Source organism: Ornithodoros turicata, chromosome 3 (assembly GCF_037126465.1).
Source record: "Ornithodoros turicata isolate Travis chromosome 3, ASM3712646v1, whole genome shotgun sequence".
Taxonomy (NCBI): Eukaryota; Metazoa; Arthropoda; class Arachnida; order Ixodida; family Argasidae; genus Ornithodoros; species Ornithodoros turicata.
In genome coordinates, this window is record NC_088203.1 from 69,151,472 (window position 1) to 69,170,829 (window position 19,358).

General features: G+C 45.9%; 2 protein-coding genes and 1 long non-coding RNA gene across 3 annotated transcripts; all 3 read left to right on the plus strand.

Annotated features, from left to right (window-relative positions):
* The first annotated feature begins 416 nt into the window (after positions 1 to 416).
* LOC135389606 (uncharacterized protein K02A2.6-like) lies at positions 417 to 2,961 on the plus strand. The gene is made up of 2 exons (XM_064619641.1): positions 417 to 2,810; positions 2,878 to 2,961. The coding sequence occupies exons 1-2, from the start codon at positions 417 to 419 to the stop codon at positions 2,959 to 2,961; spliced, it is 2,478 nt and encodes an 825-aa protein (XP_064475711.1).
* Positions 2,962 to 3,001: 40 nt separating this feature from the next.
* Positions 3,002 to 4,448, plus strand: LOC135389607 (uncharacterized protein K02A2.6-like). Its single transcript, XM_064619642.1, has one exon. The coding sequence runs from the start codon at positions 3,087 to 3,089 to the stop codon at positions 4,446 to 4,448; it is 1,362 nt and encodes a 453-aa protein (XP_064475712.1). The 5' UTR covers positions 3,002 to 3,086.
* Positions 4,449 to 16,894: 12,446 nt separating this feature from the next.
* Positions 16,895 to 17,897, plus strand: LOC135387259 (uncharacterized). Its single transcript, XR_010420990.1, has 5 exons — positions 16,895 to 17,004; positions 17,084 to 17,139; positions 17,243 to 17,265; positions 17,328 to 17,350; positions 17,697 to 17,897. It is a non-coding gene; the product is annotated as an uncharacterized LOC135387259 (long non-coding RNA).
* The last annotated feature ends 1,461 nt before the right edge of the window (positions 17,898 to 19,358 follow it).

Consider the following 19,358-nt stretch of genomic DNA (forward strand, 5'->3'; position numbering starts at 1 on the left):
AGAGTGACACGCTAGCAGCGTACGTTGCTGTACAGACTTGCGAACAGGTGACTGGGTTCCGTAGGCAAATGTCTGTACGTTCGTATGGTCCCATTCGCTACTGGCGGGACTCACATAAATGTGCGTGTCACTCTGAGGAATGAATGCGCTGGAGCGTGTTCCGCAAGCTGTTGTTCGCGGGTGTTATGTATGTAACTGTGATTGAACGTTATGCTCGTTAGGGGGCCTTACTTGTTATGTCCGCCGCTAGGGTGACTGTGATAAAAGGCCGGACCGCTACGTGATGATGTTTTTTCGACTCCAAGCTAGCAAGCGGCTAGCTCTATGTATGTACCATGTAGTGCCTGTGGCACACCACGAATAAAGACGCAACAACATGGCGACGAGGTGAACTACGAACTACGCAGTTACGAAGTATGGCGCAAGGCAACGGAACCAGCGGCGGGAAGCAAGCAACTGCATTAACATTCGGAGCCTTCGAAGAATTTATTCCCGGTCCGGGTTCTGCTTGGCCTTCATACCTGGAAAGGTTAGAATTTTACTTCACCGCCAACGACATCACTTCAAGCGACAAGAAGCGAGCTGTGCTGTGCACGGTGTGCGGTGCTGCGACGTATGCAGTTATCCGTTCCCTCTGTTCCCCGTCTTTGCCTTCGGAAACGGATTATAAAGACATTGTCTCTAAGTTAGCAACACACTTCAACCCGAAACCTTCGGTTATCGTCCAGCGGTTCCAGTTCGGGAAGCGTGACCAGCGGCCTGGGGAAAGTGTTGCCGACTATGTCGCCGAACTTCGTCGGTTGTCCGAACACTGTGCCTTCGGGTCAACGCTTGACGACATGCTTAGAGACAGACTTGTCTGTGGACTTCGTGACGAGTCTCTCCAGCGACGACTGTTAGCTGAGTCTAACTTGACCTTCACCTTGGCTCAGGACAAGGCGATAGTAGCAGAATATGCTCTTCGTGAGACCGAGAAGATTCGGGGGGCGATGCCCACCGATGTTTACAGTCTTCAGAAGGATGGCGTCGCAGGAGGTGCTAAGCCTAACAAGACGAAGCCGAAACATGACAGTGCAGGACAGCCAACCAGTGCATCAACGAAATGCTTCCGCTGCGGAGGAGTTCACGTACCGGACGACTGTCCGTTTCGACACGCAGTATGCCATTACTGCAAACAACGGGGCCACATCGTGAAAGTTTGCCAGAAGGAAGCTAAGGCGAGACGTTCGCCGACGACGCAAAAATCTTCAAGCGGGAGACCAGACGGCCACCGTCGTGGTCGAGGAGCCGACGTTTACGGCGTTTTCCAAATAACAGCTGAAGAACCAGCGGTCCGCGTGTCGGTAGAAGTCAATGGACAGCCTCTTGAAATGGAGGTGGACTCGGGAGCAGTGTGCTCTGTGGTCAATGAGAGGACCTTTCGGCGACTTCGTCTGTCCAAACACAAACTTCAGCCCTGTGAGCTCCGCCTTCGTACGTATAGCCAACAGGAGTTGAGGGTATTGGGTTCCGCAACTGTAAATGTTTGCCACAAGGGTCGTCAAGAGCGACTGCGCTTGGTGGTCGTCAAGGGAGCTGGTGTGAGTCTACTTGGCAGGGATTGGTTCAAGGCCCTGGAAATTGAGGTGAAGATCCATCGACTGGATGCCGGTGTCAAGAACCTAGGCTCTTCAACAACGCCGGTGCTGTGTAAATACGCAAAGGTCTTCCAACCAGGATTGGGAAAGAGCAAGGGACCGCCAGTAAGGGTAGAAGTGGAACCTACCGCCCAGCCAAAGTTTTACAAGGCAAGACCAGTGCCCTTTGCATTGTTGCCAAAGGTGGATGAAGCTTTGGACAAACTTGTTGAGCAAGGCATCCTTGAGCCGGTTAGACATTCATCGTGGGCCACACCTATCGTGCCAGTGGTCAAGAAGAACGGCGCAATAAGGGTATGTGGGGACTACAAAAGTTCTGTTAATTCCGTTGTCCGATGGGAAACTTATCCACTGCCCACTCCAGAAGAACTGTTCTCTAAACTTTCTGGTTGTTTGGTGTTTTCAAAGCTTGATCTGGGTCAAGCGTACCAGCAGCTGACAGTGGATAAGGAGACTGCCGATCTGTTAACCATTACTACGCATCGTGGTCTGTTCCGTGTCACACGTCTACCCTTCGGAGTGGCAGTAGCTGTTGCTATATTCCAGCGTTATATGGAGGAACTGTTGCAAGGCCTCGATGGAGTGCAGGTTTACCTTGACGACATACTGGTAGGCGGCAAGAATGAGGAAGAACACAACACCCGGCTTGAAGCTGTACTGCGAAGGATCCTTGAGGATGGTGTCCGCTTAAACAAGGACAAGTGCCTGTTTGGGGTAAAGGAAGTCATTTTTTTGGGACACAAGATCAGCGCCGGCGGAATCCAGCCAACTGATGACAAAGTTAAGGCTATCCATGAAGCACCTGCACCAAAATGCAAGAAGGAGCTACAGGCCTTCCTCGGAGCACTGAACTTTTACAACAGGTTTTTGCAAGGAGCAGCACATACCTTGGAGCCACTGTATCGATTACTTGACGCGCAGAGCAAGTGGAAATGGACAGGGCGAGAGGCGACAGCCTTCCAACAAGCCAAGCAGTTGTTACAGTCATCGGACATCCTTGTGCACTATGATGTCCAGAAGCCTTTAGTCATGGCCTGTGATGCATCTCCATATGGTCTTGGAGTGGTATTAAGTCACGTCGAAGCCGATGGTAGGGAGCTACCAGTAGCGTATGGGTCTCGGACAATGACAGCCGCCGAACGGAATTATGCGCAGATCGACCGTGAAGCCTTGGCAATTGGATTCGGGATCAAGAAGTTTCATAAATACGTTTATGGACGTCACTTTCGTATTGTAACAGACCACAAGCGCCTACTGGGACTTCTACACCATACAAAGCCTATTCCGCAAGTGCTATCACCTAGGATGCTACGGTGGTCGTTGATGCTATGTGCGTATGACTATGAACTGGAGTACAGATCTGCCAGTCAACTAAAAAATGCTGATGCCCTCAGTCGGCTGCCTGTGGCACAGAAGGAAGTTCCAGACGAACCACTGTTCGAGGTCCGGATGTTGGAAGCGGCACCTGAGATACCTTGGGATGCGAGGAAGATTGCGCAGTGTACAAGGAACGACCCTGTTCTGTCCCGGGTGAAACACTGGACCGTGAATGGCTGGCCCCAAGGCAAGGTGACTGAACAGTTCAAGCCATACGCTCGACGTCAGCATGAGCTGTCTGAGTACAGAGGTTGCCTCCTGTGGGGGAGTCGTGTTGTTATCCCAAGACAAGCCAGGGACCATGTGCTGGGGTTACTGCACAGTGTGCACCCAGGTATTGTTCGCATGAAGGCACTTGCGAGAAGCGTGGTATGGTGGCCTGGCATCGACGACGAAATTGAACGAAAGGTGCGAACCTGTTTGCAGTGCCAGGAAACAAGGCCAGATCCGTTAAGGGCAAGGCTGCACCCTTGGGAATTTACCAGGAACCCGTGGGCCCGGCTCCATATCGATTTTGCGGGTCCCTTCCAAGGGAGGTGTTTTCTTCTCGTCGTGGATGCCCACTCCAAATGGTTGGAGGTCTTTCAGTTAACGTCTTTGTCTTCAGTAACGGTGTGTGAAAAACTACGAACATTATTTGCAACGCATGGTGTCCCTGATACCATCGTCTCGGACAATGGTGCAGCTTTTACGTCCCAAGAATTCCAAGAATTTATGAAGCGAAATCAAATTCGACATGTCAGGGTGGCGCCTTATCATCCGTCTTCTAATGGCCAGGTGGAACGAATGGTGCAAGAAACCAAGCAAGTCCTCAAGCGCTTGGGTAAAGGCGACTTGACTACAAAGCTGTCACGGTTTCTTCTGAGTCAACACACACTTCCCCACTCCACGACTGGAAAGAGCCCAGCCGAAATGCTAATGGGCAGAAGACTTCATACGGTGCTGGACAGGCTTCATCCCGACATGCTGACTGAGATGAAAGACAAACAGGAAAAGCTCATGCAGAGTGGAAACCAAAGACTTCGAAGTTTTCATCTGGGGGATGCTGTTTTTATTCGGAATTATCTTTCTGGTCCTAAATGGCTGCCACGAATTATTACAGACATCACAGGACCAGTGTCGTTCAAGGTACGCACCGTTGATGGACGCCTTTGGAGACGTCACTTGGATCAGATTCGTCATCGTGAGTGGACTGAATATTACGAGCCAATGATTGAGCTGCCGGTCCCAGACCCAGTGTTCCAGCCGCAGTCTTCTCCACGGCTTCCGTTACCACCAGATGTACCTTTGGCAGAACAAGCATCGTTGCCCATCAGCTCTGAAGAAACTACGACGGGACATGGCTCAACAGTAGTTCCTGTCCCATCTTCACCACTGCCTACCGAACGATCAGAAGCAAGTTTTCCGGTTCCTGAGCGCACGACTCGTCCGTAGAGACAACGACGCCGACCTGACTACCTAAAAGACTATGTGGTCTAGGAGGGGAGGAGTGTTATGTATGTAACTGTGATTGAACGTTATGCTCGTTAGGGGGCCTTACTTGTTATGTCCGCCGCTAGGGTGACTGTGATAAAAGGCCGGACCGCTACGTGATGATGTTTTTTCGACTCCAAGCTAGCAAGCGGCTAGCTCTATGTATGTACCATGTAGTGCCTGTGGCACACCACGAATAAAGACGCAACAGCGGGCACCGTACCAGTTGCAATGAGAGATTATTTTCCATGAAACAAAGTTACCCAGCACTCATTTTTTCATTTGCTTTTAGCTTTTCACTTACATCTTTTTAAATAACAAATGAAGGAAGGCTTATGCACACACCTATTAGTATATTTGTTCTGTCTCTAGTTTTATATAATTCTAGTCATGGGCCAGCATTGTCGCAATTATCCGGCCTGCGTGATATTTTATGAGCGCATAGTTCAGCGTACTGCAGCTGCACTATTTATATTGTACATTTTATGTTTAGTTTGTTTACAGTATCTCTGAAATTTACTGTTAAAAATAAATGTTTCGTCCCACGACCTTGCCGTTTGATCTCCCTTCCTCGCCAGAGGACACGGAAGTTCGTACACCGCGAGCTTCCGTCGTCATCCCTGTGCGCTGACTTTTCCATACTGCTACGAAAGACGAGCGCATAATGACCCCAACTTCATCGCGCGTGTGGTTCTCGGGACGACGAAGGGAGCTACGCTCCCTGCATGCTAGCTGCACCGCATTACTACGGACGACGCACGCACGATGATCCCAACTTTCTCCTTGGGGAGATTCATGGGAGCACACAGGGACTTCACTCGGGTGGCCAAGTTGGTTGTTTTGCGAAGATTTTTCGGGGATAGCCGCTCGTCCAGTGAAAGGACGCATCGTCGCAACTCGCGATTCAACAATCGTTGCACGTATGGACTTTGGTTTGCTGGGTTAGAAGTGGCTTGACCTGGATTAGAATTGGGTGGTGGATTAGAAGTTCCTAGAACTGGATTAGAAAAAAGTGGCTGTTGTGGGGCTCGAATCTATACTACTCTTATCCATAACGTGAATAACCTACATTATGTATTTTTGACATCCCGCTTAACACATCACGCCACAATTTCGTTTTTCTTAAATTCCGTGTTAGCGCCGCGAAGCAACTGTGGCTATGAGCGGCGTACAGACGTGGACAGATGGAGAGGGGACAGCAGGAAGGAGTGGGGGACAGGGGGGCCACAATTTCGTACGACGGCATCATCTTCACCTACGCTCTCAATTGCACATTTCCGACCAGGTCAAAATTAAAGTGCTTTGGTTATGTTTTAACAGACCGTGATCATCAGTTTGTGAAATATTTTGTCAGAGTTGCCAAGGCGCTTGTGGAGCGGAGAGGCGCTTCTCGCAAGAAGCTGTGCCTCCAGCCAAACTGCAGGAAACAAGAGCTGGATAAAGAATAATGAAAGTGTTGCACTATACTGCAGCGATAACAAATCAGTGGTGATTATGGCTTTTCCCTTGTGGGTTAAAAAAATATATACCACATCTTCACAGCAGTTTCGGCTCCTCTTTGTAGGAGTCTTTTTCAATATGTCTTTTAAATACGGCTTTTTGTCAGGCACTGCAAGAGCAACTGCTCTCTCTTTTGCAGAGTCTCAAGCCTGCACCATCTTCATAACGCCCGTGGAGATGAGTCAGGGTCCCACACTTGCAACAGGTGTGTTTGCGTTGAGGTAGAGCTGTATGAGGGCGATAACAATGTTATTCACAGGTGGAACAAGCAGTCCAAGCGAGCCTGCATCATCGTCTGTACTGCAACCCATCTAGAATATCAACCCCGAAGCAACATTGGGATCCTCTTCAAAAGAAAAGGTTGAAAACATTTGTGGATCTTGTGGGTTTTCCACTGCAAACTATCGACGCTTTAGGGTCCATTGCAAAGCTTGTTCTCCCAACTCTCGTGCCTTATTTGTTTGTCTACACTGCCATGCAAGCAAAGGTTATGCTAAACGTTACAAAGAACATGTCACTGGTTGTCGTGCATTGCCAGCACGTTTTGCTACATCAGCTGCAGTTGACACCGAACATTTTGACTTTTCTGATGGAGTTGATATGCAATGTGGGCCATGTGACTGCTTCTGAGACTCCTGGAGACACAGCACACAATGATGTTGAGGCACTCGTTTCTGACCTTTGTCGTACCCTACAACCCAGGCGAAAATTTGAGCTGGGAAGCCAACTGGTACCCGCTCGTTCCCAGTTCGCACCAACTGGTGGTCAACTGGAACCAACTGGTACCAAACTGGTGGCAACTGGAAAGTGAACTGGTACCAGTTCGTGTTGGGCTGGTGGCAACTGGGCACTTTGTGGTACCAGTTCAAGCTGGACTGGTTGCAACTGGGAAGTGAACAGGTACCAGTTCAAGCTGGGCTGGCGGTAACTGGAAAGTGAACTGGTACCAGTTCAAGCTGGGCTGGTGGCAAGTGGGCAATGTGTGCAACCAGTTCAAGCTGGGATCGTGGCAACTGGAAAGTGGACTGGTACCAGTTCAAGCTGGACTGGCAGCATCTGGAAGTGAGGTGGTGCCAGTTCGAACTGGACCCGTTTACATATTTGGGAGGAAGTTTCGGTTTCAGTGCCAGGACAGGTTAATATGAAGATTGCAAGACGAAGTTATAAAAACGATGAGAAAGTAACTTTACTAGTAGAAACAATCATATTTCAATTTTTGGTAAAGTTCGTTAGTGTTAACGAAAGTTATTTTGGAACTCTTATATTTGTATTTTGTGCGTTCCTGCTCCCGCGTTGAATGATGCGTCTACTGTGCAACGGTCGCTTGCTTAGCAGCGTGCTTGTACAACGATTTTTGCCCGTTATGTTCTTAGCGTGATGTGTGACATAGGCGTTGGTTTTGTAATCTAAAGGATTTGTCTGCAAGTTACGACAGTGCGACAGTACAATTGATTGATTGATTGATTTTATTTAAAGTGCCCACAAACAGCCGTGGCCTTTAGTGTGGTGCACGAAACACAATACATACTCTATATACAACAGGGAGCTACAGATGCATAATGCTGGCTAATTAAAGATTCCGAGATAACTAAATTAAGAGAAAGATATACTATCGAAATGTCGCACGATCAGAACCATAGTCATTATACACTTTCAATAACCGAGACAAAGGAGAAGCAACGTTTGAATGACTAATGTAGAATAAATTTCGTGCCCTTGTCCTTGTTGTACACAGAAAATTAACGGATGATAACAACATGGGACAGTCGATTTCACCGTTAATTAGTTTTTCCAAAAATCGCAAATCAATACATCGTCTTCGACACGACAATAACGGAAGTCCTATATAATCAAGAATGCGCTCATAGTCATAGTATAACCTCCTACCAATATATCTGTCATAAACAGTAGTGACCAGCTTACGTTGTACACGTTCAATTTGGTCTGACTCCGTTTTAGTCAAGCGGTTCCAAACAATACTGCAATGTTCGAGTCTGCTCCTGACATGGCTCATATACAGCACTAACAAGCACCGAGGGTCAGTGAAGCCACGAGTAAATCGCGTTATAACACCCAGAGACCTGACAGCATTGTTCACAATGGTGTTCACATGTGGACCGAAGGAAAGGACGCTGTCCACTATGACGCCAAGGTCACGAACAGAGGGCACACGCTCGATATCAATGTTTTCGACAACATAAGAAAAATGCGTGGGCTTTCTCTTTTTGCTTATCGTCAACACCTTCGTCTTTGCAGGGTTAAGTAACAAAAAATTATTTTCACACCAGTTATTTACTGAAACAACATCCCGTTGGAGTAGCTCACAGTCGTCCACTGTGGAAATAACCCGATACAGTTTAACATCGTCAGCATACTGTAGCACCTGCGAGTGTTGAACGACCAAGGACAAATCATTCACAAATATTAAGAAGAATAAAGGGCCGAGATTAGAGCCCTGCGGAACCCCAGAAATCAATCAACAATGAGCGCCAGCGGCCGTGCGGGTGGGTATTATAGGATTACAGCTCGACTACAACTGTGGAGACCGCTTTATATCGTGAGTACTATATGCTTATGCTTCTCCCTTGTGCACCATTTAGAAATATTACTTCCACTAAAACCTCTTCTCTTTGTTCCGCGTCACATTCGTGGCACCTGCAAGTGCATGCCGTTTTACGAGTAACATCCGGTTTATGTTAACGTTACCAGAAACTTTTTTCATTCATGTTTTTGTTTTTGCTTTTTTTTTCGTTCATTCTCGTGTTTTAGATCCTTCACACCACGGATGTTGTCGAACTAGCGTAGTGCGCCGGAGTAGTTCTCATTGCCCCCGAAAGCCGGCGAATCTCTTAGTTGAAAGGTCCAACTACTGCACAACGGAAATGTTGAGAGATTCGCGTACTTTCTGGGGCCACGACTGCTCAAATTGAGTGACTGTCCAGGCACACACTACAATTACATGTGGCAATTGAATGCATATTCACTTGTGCCTTTTCAACTTTCCAGAAACCTTAAGCTGCTGGGGCTCAAAGGAAAATATCGATCCATCGTGTGCTATTATGAACATCTCAAATACTTTGTTAAATGATTCAAGATGTCCACAAGGCAGTCAAGCAAGGAACCAATCAACCATGAAGTATTATCTATTCCATGTAACTCTGTACTTCATCTACTGCTATAATTTAATTACGTTACAGTTACGCTACATGTACATTAGAATATGTGTAATGTTTGACTACAAATAAAATACAATTTTGCATTGCAGTTCTTTGGATCTGCCGTTGCTGGGAACAGCATTCCCGCAAAGGGGCACTGGTTACATACAAGCTAACCCTTGTCCGTACAGGCCGCTCTAAGAGAAGTCACTTCAACCGGTCCCAGCTCAACAATGAGGTTTGCAACCAGTTCCAGTCGAGACTGCGACCGGTTAGAAACCAGTTGGGCCAACTGGTACCAGTTGATCGAACTGGTCCCTGTTCGATAACACAGCTCACCCAGTCCCAGTTGAACTGGTCCAGTTGCAACTGGACTGGGCGAACTGTGTTATCGAACAGGGACCAGTTTGATCAACTGGTACCAGTTGGCCCAACTGGTTTCTGGCTGGTCCCAGTCTCAACTGGTACCAGTTGGCCAAACTGGTTTCTAACCGGTCCCAGTCTCAACTGGGACCGGTTGCAACTGGGACTGGGTGAACTGTGTTATCGAACAGGGGCCAGTTGTCCCAACTGGTACCAGTTGACCTGGGACTGGTTGAACTGGTCCCTGTTCGATAACACAGTTCAACTGGTACCAGTTCAAAAAATTTTCGCCTGGGAAGGGCACCACAGGACTTAAAAGAAGACTATAGATGAAGTAGTTGAATCTGTAAGTAACATCATGAGATGTTACAATATTCCTTGTGACTTGTCATTGCTGTGCGGTGACAAGCGCAGAAAATCAGAGTATGTGAAGCGCGGAATTTATGTCCCCCCTGAACAGGTGATTTTACCTGATGGTAAGAAAGCGTACTTTGTCCCTGTTAGGCAGCTGCTTTCTAATTTACTGAGGCATCCAGATGTGTATAGCTGGTTTTCTCGTGATATTAATAGGAGCCCCAATGGAGGATTGCTTAGGGACTTTCATGACGGCTTGCGGGTCAGATCTCACCCAGTCCTAAGAGGCAAGCCAAAGAATGCCCTCACAATTATACTGTATTGTGATGATATCAAAGTTTCAAACCCTTTGGGAATGAAGAGGGGGAATACAGGGAAGTTGACAGTATTCTACATCATGTTTGCAAACATGCCTCCTTTTGTAGGCTCCCAGACTTGCAACATATTTTTGCTTGGTGTCGGTAATTCGAAAAGCTTAAGGTCTACTGTTGCGAAAGAAGTGCTCCTCCGAGAATGCATTGAGAGTGTGAACACCCAATGTGTGAAATGCCCAAGCGGAAGTAGAGCCTAAAAGGCTCTCAGCTAGTTTTGGCTTGAATAGAGATTCAGTGCTCACAAAATTTCAGTACTTTTCCCTCACAAACGATATTTTATTCGATCCAATGCATGTCTTGTTGGAGGGGCTTGTTGTCAAGGAAGTCTCACTATTCTTCCGATACTGTGTAAGGAATGCATGCTTATTTACACGCAAGACTTCAAACTGCCGACTGCAGAACTTCCAGTTTCACTCTAGCGTTAGCTGCAGTGACCACCGTCGACCCCTCGAAGCAGACCTCTCTCTGGTCACGTCTGCTAGTACTGCCTTCATGCTACTTTTGCATCTCCCTTTCATGCTAGCTGATGACGTGCCTGAAGGTCCGCACATGTCGTGCCTAGTGCTACTCGGCCAAATTGTTCAGGTTTGCTCGTCACCGTTAATGAGCGTTGACAGCCTCAGTGACCTTGAGTCAGCAGTTGCAGAGCACAATAACCTGTACATTCAGTGTTATGGCGCATCTAATTTCATTCCGAAGATTCACATGCTGGTACACCTGGTAGAGCAAGTGAAGCAATTTGGCCCACTCAAACATCACTCCACAATGAGTTGCGAAACTGCAAACGCTCTTCCAAAATCCAAAAATACTACAACTTCAAGAATCTTCCATTCTCGGTAAGCGAGCTCTATCAAGTACACTCGTCTGTGAATCTTTGGAATGGGTCTGGTGCTCCAAAAAGGAAGTACTGCATCAGAGAAAATATTGAACAGCACTCCGCTCCTGTTTGTGTTGACGAGAGGTTGATTTCGGCAGGTATGCCAGCTCAGTTTCCTGGCAGTGAGGTGAACTTTGTGGCCGCCACTTTTGTCGATAACGTCAACATCAAAGCAGGAGATGTACTGATTTCGAAAACTCCTTCCTCAGAAATTATGTTTGCAAAAGTAATGCAGATAACATGCAGGGGCACAGAAAAGTACCTTTTTGCTAATCTACTGATTCAGAAGGAATTCAAGCGCAAAATCAATGCGTTTATTCTGCAGTCGACAGATCACGAAGTAGTTGTGTCCACTGACAGGCTTCTGTACCCTTCGCCATGTTTTGTGTATCATTAGCGCAATAATGACGTGATTTGTGTGCCACGATGCTTGCATTTTGTGCCCTCGCAGCCCTTTTGAAAAGGCATTGAAGCTTGCTCCTGACCAGACTTGTAACCATGAAAAAAATTGTGCTCCAATTTTGCATTTGTATGTATAATGAGCCATGACTATGGTTTGCTTGCTTTGTACAAAAATATTGTAAACTAGTTCAGACCTACATGTTTCATTCTGCTGACCAGCTCCCGTGGCATAGTGGTTAGGATGATCGCTTTCCACGCCGAGACTGGGAGGTGAGACGGGTTCGAAACCTGTCACCGGCTGTGCTGTCTGAGGTTTTCCCTGGGTTTTCCGAAGACTTTCCAGACGAATGTCGGCCCAGTTCCCCCTGAAGTCGGCCCAGGACGCATACTAACCCCCTGTTCCCCACTTCTTCCTGCTGTCCTCCCTCCATCTATCCACGTCTGTACGCCGATCATAGCCACAGTTGCTTCGCGGCGCTAACACGGAATTTAAAAACATGTTTCATGCTTGCCTAATTTTTCCGCGTCACTTGCCACAGTTTTCACCGATGGTTGGGCCACTTCTTGATGGCAAAGAACTTCCCGAGAAAATGGAAAAACTCCTCCAGCTTCAACTCCAAGATGACGTCATTGAGTACTTGGAGTAAGTACATACGGTACTCAAGAACAAATTCAAGGGACACAATTAAGAAATATCCATAACAGTTGGTAAAACCAAAAGGGGAACCACATTGCGTAATGTACACAACATATTTGCTCTGCTATTCATGTCCTGCTTGCTATATAGCTTGTTATGGTAAGTGTTGCTGGTATTTGCTGCATAGAGTAAGGAAACAGACTCGAAGTAGCTGCATTTGAGAACATCTTAAAGTGTTACGGGTAACAAATTTGCATCCATGACCAACGCAATTTGCCCAGCTCAGTTCTTTGTGATTTTTTTTTTCTGATTTAGTGACAATGGGCTGATAGTTAATGAAGAGCCTTGGACGCTGCGCGAGCAATACAAGGCATTGGGGCGATGCTTGCTAAAGTGTTATCCATACATAGCCTGGCCTAAGGGAAAGCCTGGAACAAAGGGACAAAATGGCAAGCACTGTTGGGTGAGTGGTCACATCATTTATTGTGTCAAATCAACTGTAATCCCCCTGTCAGCTACATGAAGTAACATTGGGAGCCGCTTGCAACTAAATTGATGCAGCTTTGGTACAGTTCAACATTATGATTTGAGCATATTCCCCCTGCAGAGCGTTTTCATGAACCGGTTGGCACTAAAACGGAAGATGCGCAGGTTGAGAGCAAAACGTATTAAAAATAAGCGTCCCACAAGTGATGTTCAGTGCATCACAATGGAGAGTAGTGAAGACGTTTTTGGGGTCCTGGGTCATGCCATGAGCTGTGATGAGGCACTGAGCGAACTAAATGTGAGTGAAGGCACTTCAAAATTTTGTTGCCTCTGACCAAGACCCGCATTTTCACAGAAACGCTTACCACTTACGAATTTCTGAATTGTTACAGTTCTTCTGTTTATTTTGCTTTGCTTTTAGTGATGGAGTTTGCAACAGAGAGTTAAATCCAAGGAGACAGCAACCTAACTCTGCAGATGTGTCATGATTCATGAACTTGTGCCTAGAGTGCTGTACTCTTACTACCATGCTCCTCAATGCTCCTTATTGCTGGAGCGGTCCGTGGAGGCTGTTCATGATATTTAATATAACCAAATAAACTTGTGTAGTACAAGTTCGATAGAATTCAAGACTTGGAGACTTGCTCTTGTTGTACAGATGTTAAAATATCAGTGGTTTGGGGCCCTGTGTGAAGTGCTAGTGTGCACGACAAAGTCCCACGTCCGAGCTCAATTATCAGCCCCTAGTTTCAGCCAACCACCTATTTGTTTGTGCCACATGTTTTTTTTTTTTTTCAAAATCATGACTGTTCCCTTTCTATATTATGTAGGCACTGGCAGACTTGGGACATCAACATGTCAGCCTCAGCTTACAACGTGTCCAGCTGCTTCTTGCTGAATCCTATGAAGTTAGGAAGCTAGAGTACCCTGAGAAGCTACCAGCATACTTACTCAACGAGGACGTAGTACATGCTGACTTTTTTTTTTCAAATTATTTCCTGCAATCAGTGTTGCCACATTGGGCTAGATATAGCGCAGAAACTGGCAAACTGTAGCTGACGATTAGTGCAACAAGCACAGCCCATACTAACAAAGCGTAATTCTTGCACTTGCTTCTTTGAGATTTAGCACCTTTTCCAATTGTACTATTCTGCACCAGGACAAGCAACAATACTGCATGCAGTGATTGATCTGAGTCACTGTCCTTGATTTGAATTGACAAGTAAATTACAAAGGGCATGACAAGCAAAATTTATAAATCAATATTGTAGCTAGCTTTGGAAACCGAACTGAGGTTCCACGGCCAATCGAAGGAGATGGTAGAAAAGCTCAACTATGTACGCAACATGTTTACTCGGCTACATGGTGGGAACAGCTTCGCAGACATTGACCGCTATCTTCGCTCGAAGAAGTGCAAGGCCGCACTCATCACGCTAGTAAGTTCCTTGTGTGCGCAAGGTCCTGTAAGGCTTGGACATCATAGTAAAAGTGAAAATAAAAGTAAATTTTCATTGCAAACATGCAAGAGTGTAACAGAGCCTTTCATTTCTGCTAGTGTGTTGGATTCTTGTATTTATACGCGTGCAAAGTGTCAGTTACACCATGCATTTTTTCCAATGAACAGGAGGAGCTCACAGAGGTTCAGCGTGTCCCTGGTCCGGCCTTGTTCTTTCCTGGGAAGAAGTGCATCGTCACATCGTCACCATGACGGCTGCAACATGGACAGAGCCTTGGTACTTCTCTTATGCCTGTATTATGTGAAAAATTTGAGCTACCCTCACGCCTTTGGTCAGACACTGGGCCTCATCCAAACTGTCATTGTGAAAGACTCACAGTTTGATCCTGCTCTGCAGACACAACGACTCACTGCATTCCTCGATGAGTTACAATTGAACCTCTGTATGCAATAAGGGGATCAGTCGAAAAATCCCAAACCGAGAAAAGGGGCCTGATCTGATTGTCCGTCCCATTGATACACATGCATTTCGCGTTTCTCACCATGCTGTAGCGGGCCAACAAATCACAATAAGGTCCTAAATTTTCATTGGCAGGCGCATACTGGTATGTAGATGTCATTGCAGCAAAAATAGTAAAAAGGGGATAAATCAACTTATCCCCTTATTGCATACACAGGTTCAATTATGCACCGAGCAGTCAGAAAATGCTCCCGCATTGCTTTCATCCTTTTTTTAACTAACACGTTGCCATGCAAGAGCTCGAAGGAAAATACAGGGCGTCCGATGAGAAAGTGTCATTAAATTTCTAAAAGTAGGTTCAACTTCAGAAAATTATGAAATTACTTGGAATACACACACACACTCTTTTGCCAAAGATTTAGGCCGATTGCATTCGCGTCACACATTAATTAAACTAATTTTGCTAATTGAACTCGAAAATTAGCCAAGGAAACGTAACGTTTTTCTGGATGAATTCAGAAGCCAATGGCTATAGCAGACTATTCCAATCTAAATCATAGTTTTTTTCAGAAGATTTGTACAAAAATTTGACAGCCGCAAAACCTTCCCCGTGCGAGGTGCGCTTGCTGATATTTACGTTTTCGGAACTTTTCGTTCCATCCAAATACCCTCACTCCTATGCGAACAAGGACATAATCACGCCTTCCGCCCTTATCAACGTGCATACCGTCAGTCCCCAGCCACTGATAACTTCGGTTACCGCTGTAATGCCCTCGATCGGGTGTGGCTGTTTCCACTTTTTCTCGATAAAGGCAAAGCCAGCATTTACGCAAATTTCATGGAGCACGCCTTGCCAAGTGACGGTTTTGCGGTTGTCAAATTTTTGTACAAATCTTCTGAAAAGACCTATGATTTCGCAGAACCTGTCTTGTGGCGTTGGCTTGCCTGCAGGCCACGTGCTCTTGTCTTACTCTTAAATGTTCACAGGTTTGTACATTTCCAACTAAAATAATACCAAAACCACCACAGTCCTGTTAGGATCACCACCACCTTTGTTCACCTTGCGTTTTTTGAGAACGAGATGTTTATCAGCATTCGTAAAGTTGTGTGTACCTTATACTTTTTGTGTAGGCACTAATCAAGATGGCAGAGCAATGCAAGCTATATAACCGACACATCCATCGTTGAATGGTGGTAATATCCATATACAAACTACCAAGGCTTGTAACATGGTTTACTTTACTTTAATTTTTATACTTTAAAAGCGATAAAAAACCCAGTGCCGGGAAACAAATCAAAGGACGACACAACACACAGCACAGACTGACGAAGAAGGATTTATTATTGTCAAAACCTGCTTCTTAAATACCCTGAGCCAACAACGCCCTCTTCCGCAAGCGCGTTTGCTGAGGATATTTAAGAAGCAGGTTTTGACAATAATAAATCCTTATTCGTCAGTCTCTGCTGTGCGTTGTGTCGTCCTTTCATTTGTTTCCCGGCACTGGGGTGTTCACCGCTTTTAAAGTATGAAATACCGAACAGCCCAATTATTAACCATTTTTTGTAACATGGATATCATTTTTAGTTTTGACATTCGACATTTTTGTGTGCATTAACAGTGCTCATCATATGTTGTAGTCTCATGAGGCTAGACCACGCTTTTTTTTTTTTTTTTTCATCTGCCTGCACACTATATGTGCCAATGTCCCTCACAGTGTAAAACATTTCTGCATTAAGAAGAAATAAAAACTTCCGAATTGTCTTCCGCTCTTTATTTGTTGCATGGTACATTAATGGAGGATAACTTGGTAATGACCTTGATAGAGTGAGGGCACACGCAGGAATAACTTTTGTTTCAACTTGCCTACATGAAGCATCAATGAGAAGAGGAAACGAAGTGCAGAGCACGGTGTAAGATAAATGTAAGAAGTGACACTCTCTTGTCTCGCCATGCGAAGGCGGCGTCCAGATAATGTTCGCTTTCCAGGCCCCCTCGCGTGATCGCCATCTGACGATGCGCAAGCAGCCGCACATGCGCACAGCTGCAGAGCTGCACGGTGCGCATAGCTCCCGAGGCCAAGAGCAGAAGACATTCGCTTGCAACGCCGGGAAGGGCATAGGTAACCTTTGGCGGTCCTGTCAACCCTGGCGAGGGGGCCTGGAAAGCGAACATTATCTGGACGCTCCGCTGCGTGGGTGTCATCACCTTTTATCTTTATCTTACACCGTGGTGCAGAGTAAGAACAATAAAGTGTACTTTGATCCTAGGCACAATAGTAATGTGATGTTATCCGTGTTTTTCTTTTTCTTTTTTTTTCAATTTTTAATCCTTTCAAGGCGGACTTTTATCTCCGATAACTGCCAGCGCTGTGAGCTGCGGCGCGGCCTTAAGGGCTGAGCCTGAGGCGGTCGCCATGGGGAGCACAAGGAAACGGAGGCTCCGTGATTGGCATGTATGTAGTTTTACCCTGTCTTGCTAAACGTAACGTATTATTTGCGTGTATTTGTACGTTCACGTTTTTGTCCATCCAGGGAGTCGGAAAAACGAACTTGAAAAGTATAGCGGTTCGTTACCATGAAAGATGCAGGTAAGTTAGGGTAAGCTACCATTCTACGTTCCCGCGCAATTCAGTTCTGAATTTCATCGGGAGGGCCCGCTGTGACGATTGCTATTTTTATCCTGTTGTTCAGGTGAATCGCTAACTGAAACTGAGGTAAGCAACGCTGCACGAAACTGTTTTCACTGTTTTGCTCGCAATTATTGTGATTTGAATAGTTGCAGTTGACGCTCGGCGGAGGGTAAGTTGGCTGTATACTTTCCGAAACAAATTCCCCATGATCATTGGGAACTGTTATATTTGTCTTTCGGTGCTCTGGTCGTTGTACTTACGAGTATTTCCAGTATCCGCCGGCAGTATATATGGTGAGTTCGCATGAGCAGAAATAACGCTTTCTTGCAGCGGTAAGCGAGATCTCGGTAATGTTGACATTTTGCTCGTTATCATTGAAAATTTGTAGTTCTAATCTTTGCAGCACCTGCTCAGGAGAACGGTGACTTTGCATGAGTGGAACTGATACCTTTTTGCAGTGATGATTTGATTCAGACATTGATGTGTCATGTAGCTGAACGAGACTTTAATTTCAGAAGCCTTCCAACAAAGGGCTCACAAGTGTGACATCGGAGAGCCCGTCACCAATTACGGAAACTGTTTTAAGCTTCACGACTGCCCAGTGACACCGGATGTGTTGCAGACATTGTGATGAGACACTCAACGTGTTTGTGTTGTGTGCTCTCAGGAAACAATGTCGGACGTGCGCACGTGTGTTGTATATGTATATGTGCATAATATTGGATATCACATCCAAGGTATGTGTTGCTCGTGTTTGCTGAATAAAATAGCATAACATTCACCACTGTTTCGTTGGTTCGATGTGTCAGCGTTTGGCTATTTTGGAAAGAGAGCTGGTGCTACGATAGTCGTTCTGACGGGAAATATGCTACTTGTCTGCAAAAGCGTGGGCGGGCAACACCTGGCAAGCACGAATGCTTATCAGGATCTTGCCTGTCTGCTTTTTTTAGGCTTTCAGCATTCCGTGAGAATAGTAACGTACCTAATATGTACCGCATGCCAGAAACGGTGCATTGTACCGGTTGCTGAACCAGGTTCACTGTACCGGCCAAAAAAATGCACCGCTTTTTTATTCGGTACAGAAGCGTACGTTGCAGGTCCTGAACATAAACAAGGAAATAATTAAACAAATAGATAAAATAATATTCCCCTTTATCTGGGGCAGCGGCGTGGAAGCAGTGAAAAGAGAATGGATGAAGCGAAGTAAAGAGGATGGTGGATACAACGTGGGCGATTTGTTTTTAATAACCAGAGCAAACCACATAATATGGACCACGAGAGCAATCGACTGCGACATAGAAATAACAAAGAAGTTTACATGGTACTCACTGGGAACAGGGCGATTGAAGGGAAGATGGATAACACCCTACCGAGGGCCTCAAACGTCAGTAGCTTCTATCAAGGTGTCATTAATGACTGCAAAAAAATTAAAAATAAGAGCAAGACATTACAATAAAAAGCATTGGCAGAGCCAGAGCCATGAAACTACTTCCTGATGACGTGCTCTTTGAAGTCCGACAGCCAATCCCAGGTAATGTCCCGGACTGGAAAAATATTAACGCCGAGTTCCTGGAAAGTACCAGAAAAACTTTCGCATGGAGGCTCGCTCATGGCATATTGCCTAAACTAAATTGCCACAGAAATGCACATAGACTAACAAATAAATGCGCACTTTGTGGACAGGGAGACACAATCCTTTTCTTCAGTTGTGGCTTTCTAAAGCCAATCAAGGAAAAGGTAAAGGCCTTGTTCGCTGCAAAGTCTATAACCCTCTCTTCCTTTCGGTACCTGGAAAACATAACAAAAAATTAATGCATCATGCGACAGTTTATTCTCGTTGTGGTACAGGTGTCCTATCAAAATTGGAAGATGCGATGCGACATCGCACACGGGAAACCCAGACGAGAAACTGTCGCCTTTCTGAAAAGATGCAACACCAAAATTGGATGGGTACTACGAAGAGAGGAAAAAAGAATATCAAACAGTGAATTCTAGGCAAAATGGATGTCTCCCGCTGCAATTTCCGAGCACGAGAATGGAGGCTTCACTGTTTACTTATTACCTTTTAAATAATAACTCCCTTTTTAACTCACTTCATGTTATGAACAGCTTACGGACCTTGCCGATTTTTTGTAGTCTTCTTGGCGCCATACAGGATCCGCTGCACGTTACGCCCG

Excerpts from the sequence above, each read along its gene's own strand:
- LOC135389606 (XM_064619641.1), top strand. The coding sequence starts at position 417 with ATGGCGCAAGGCAACGGAACCAGCGGCGGGAAGCAAGCAACTGCATTA. Across the intron at positions 2,811-2,877 it reads AGATCGACCGTGAAGCCTTG|ACCACAAGCGCCTACTGGGA; the intron begins GCAATTGGATTC and ends GTATTGTAACAG.
- LOC135389607 (XM_064619642.1), top strand. The coding sequence starts at position 3,087 with ATGTTGGAAGCGGCACCTGAGATACCTTGGGATGCGAGGAAGATTGCG.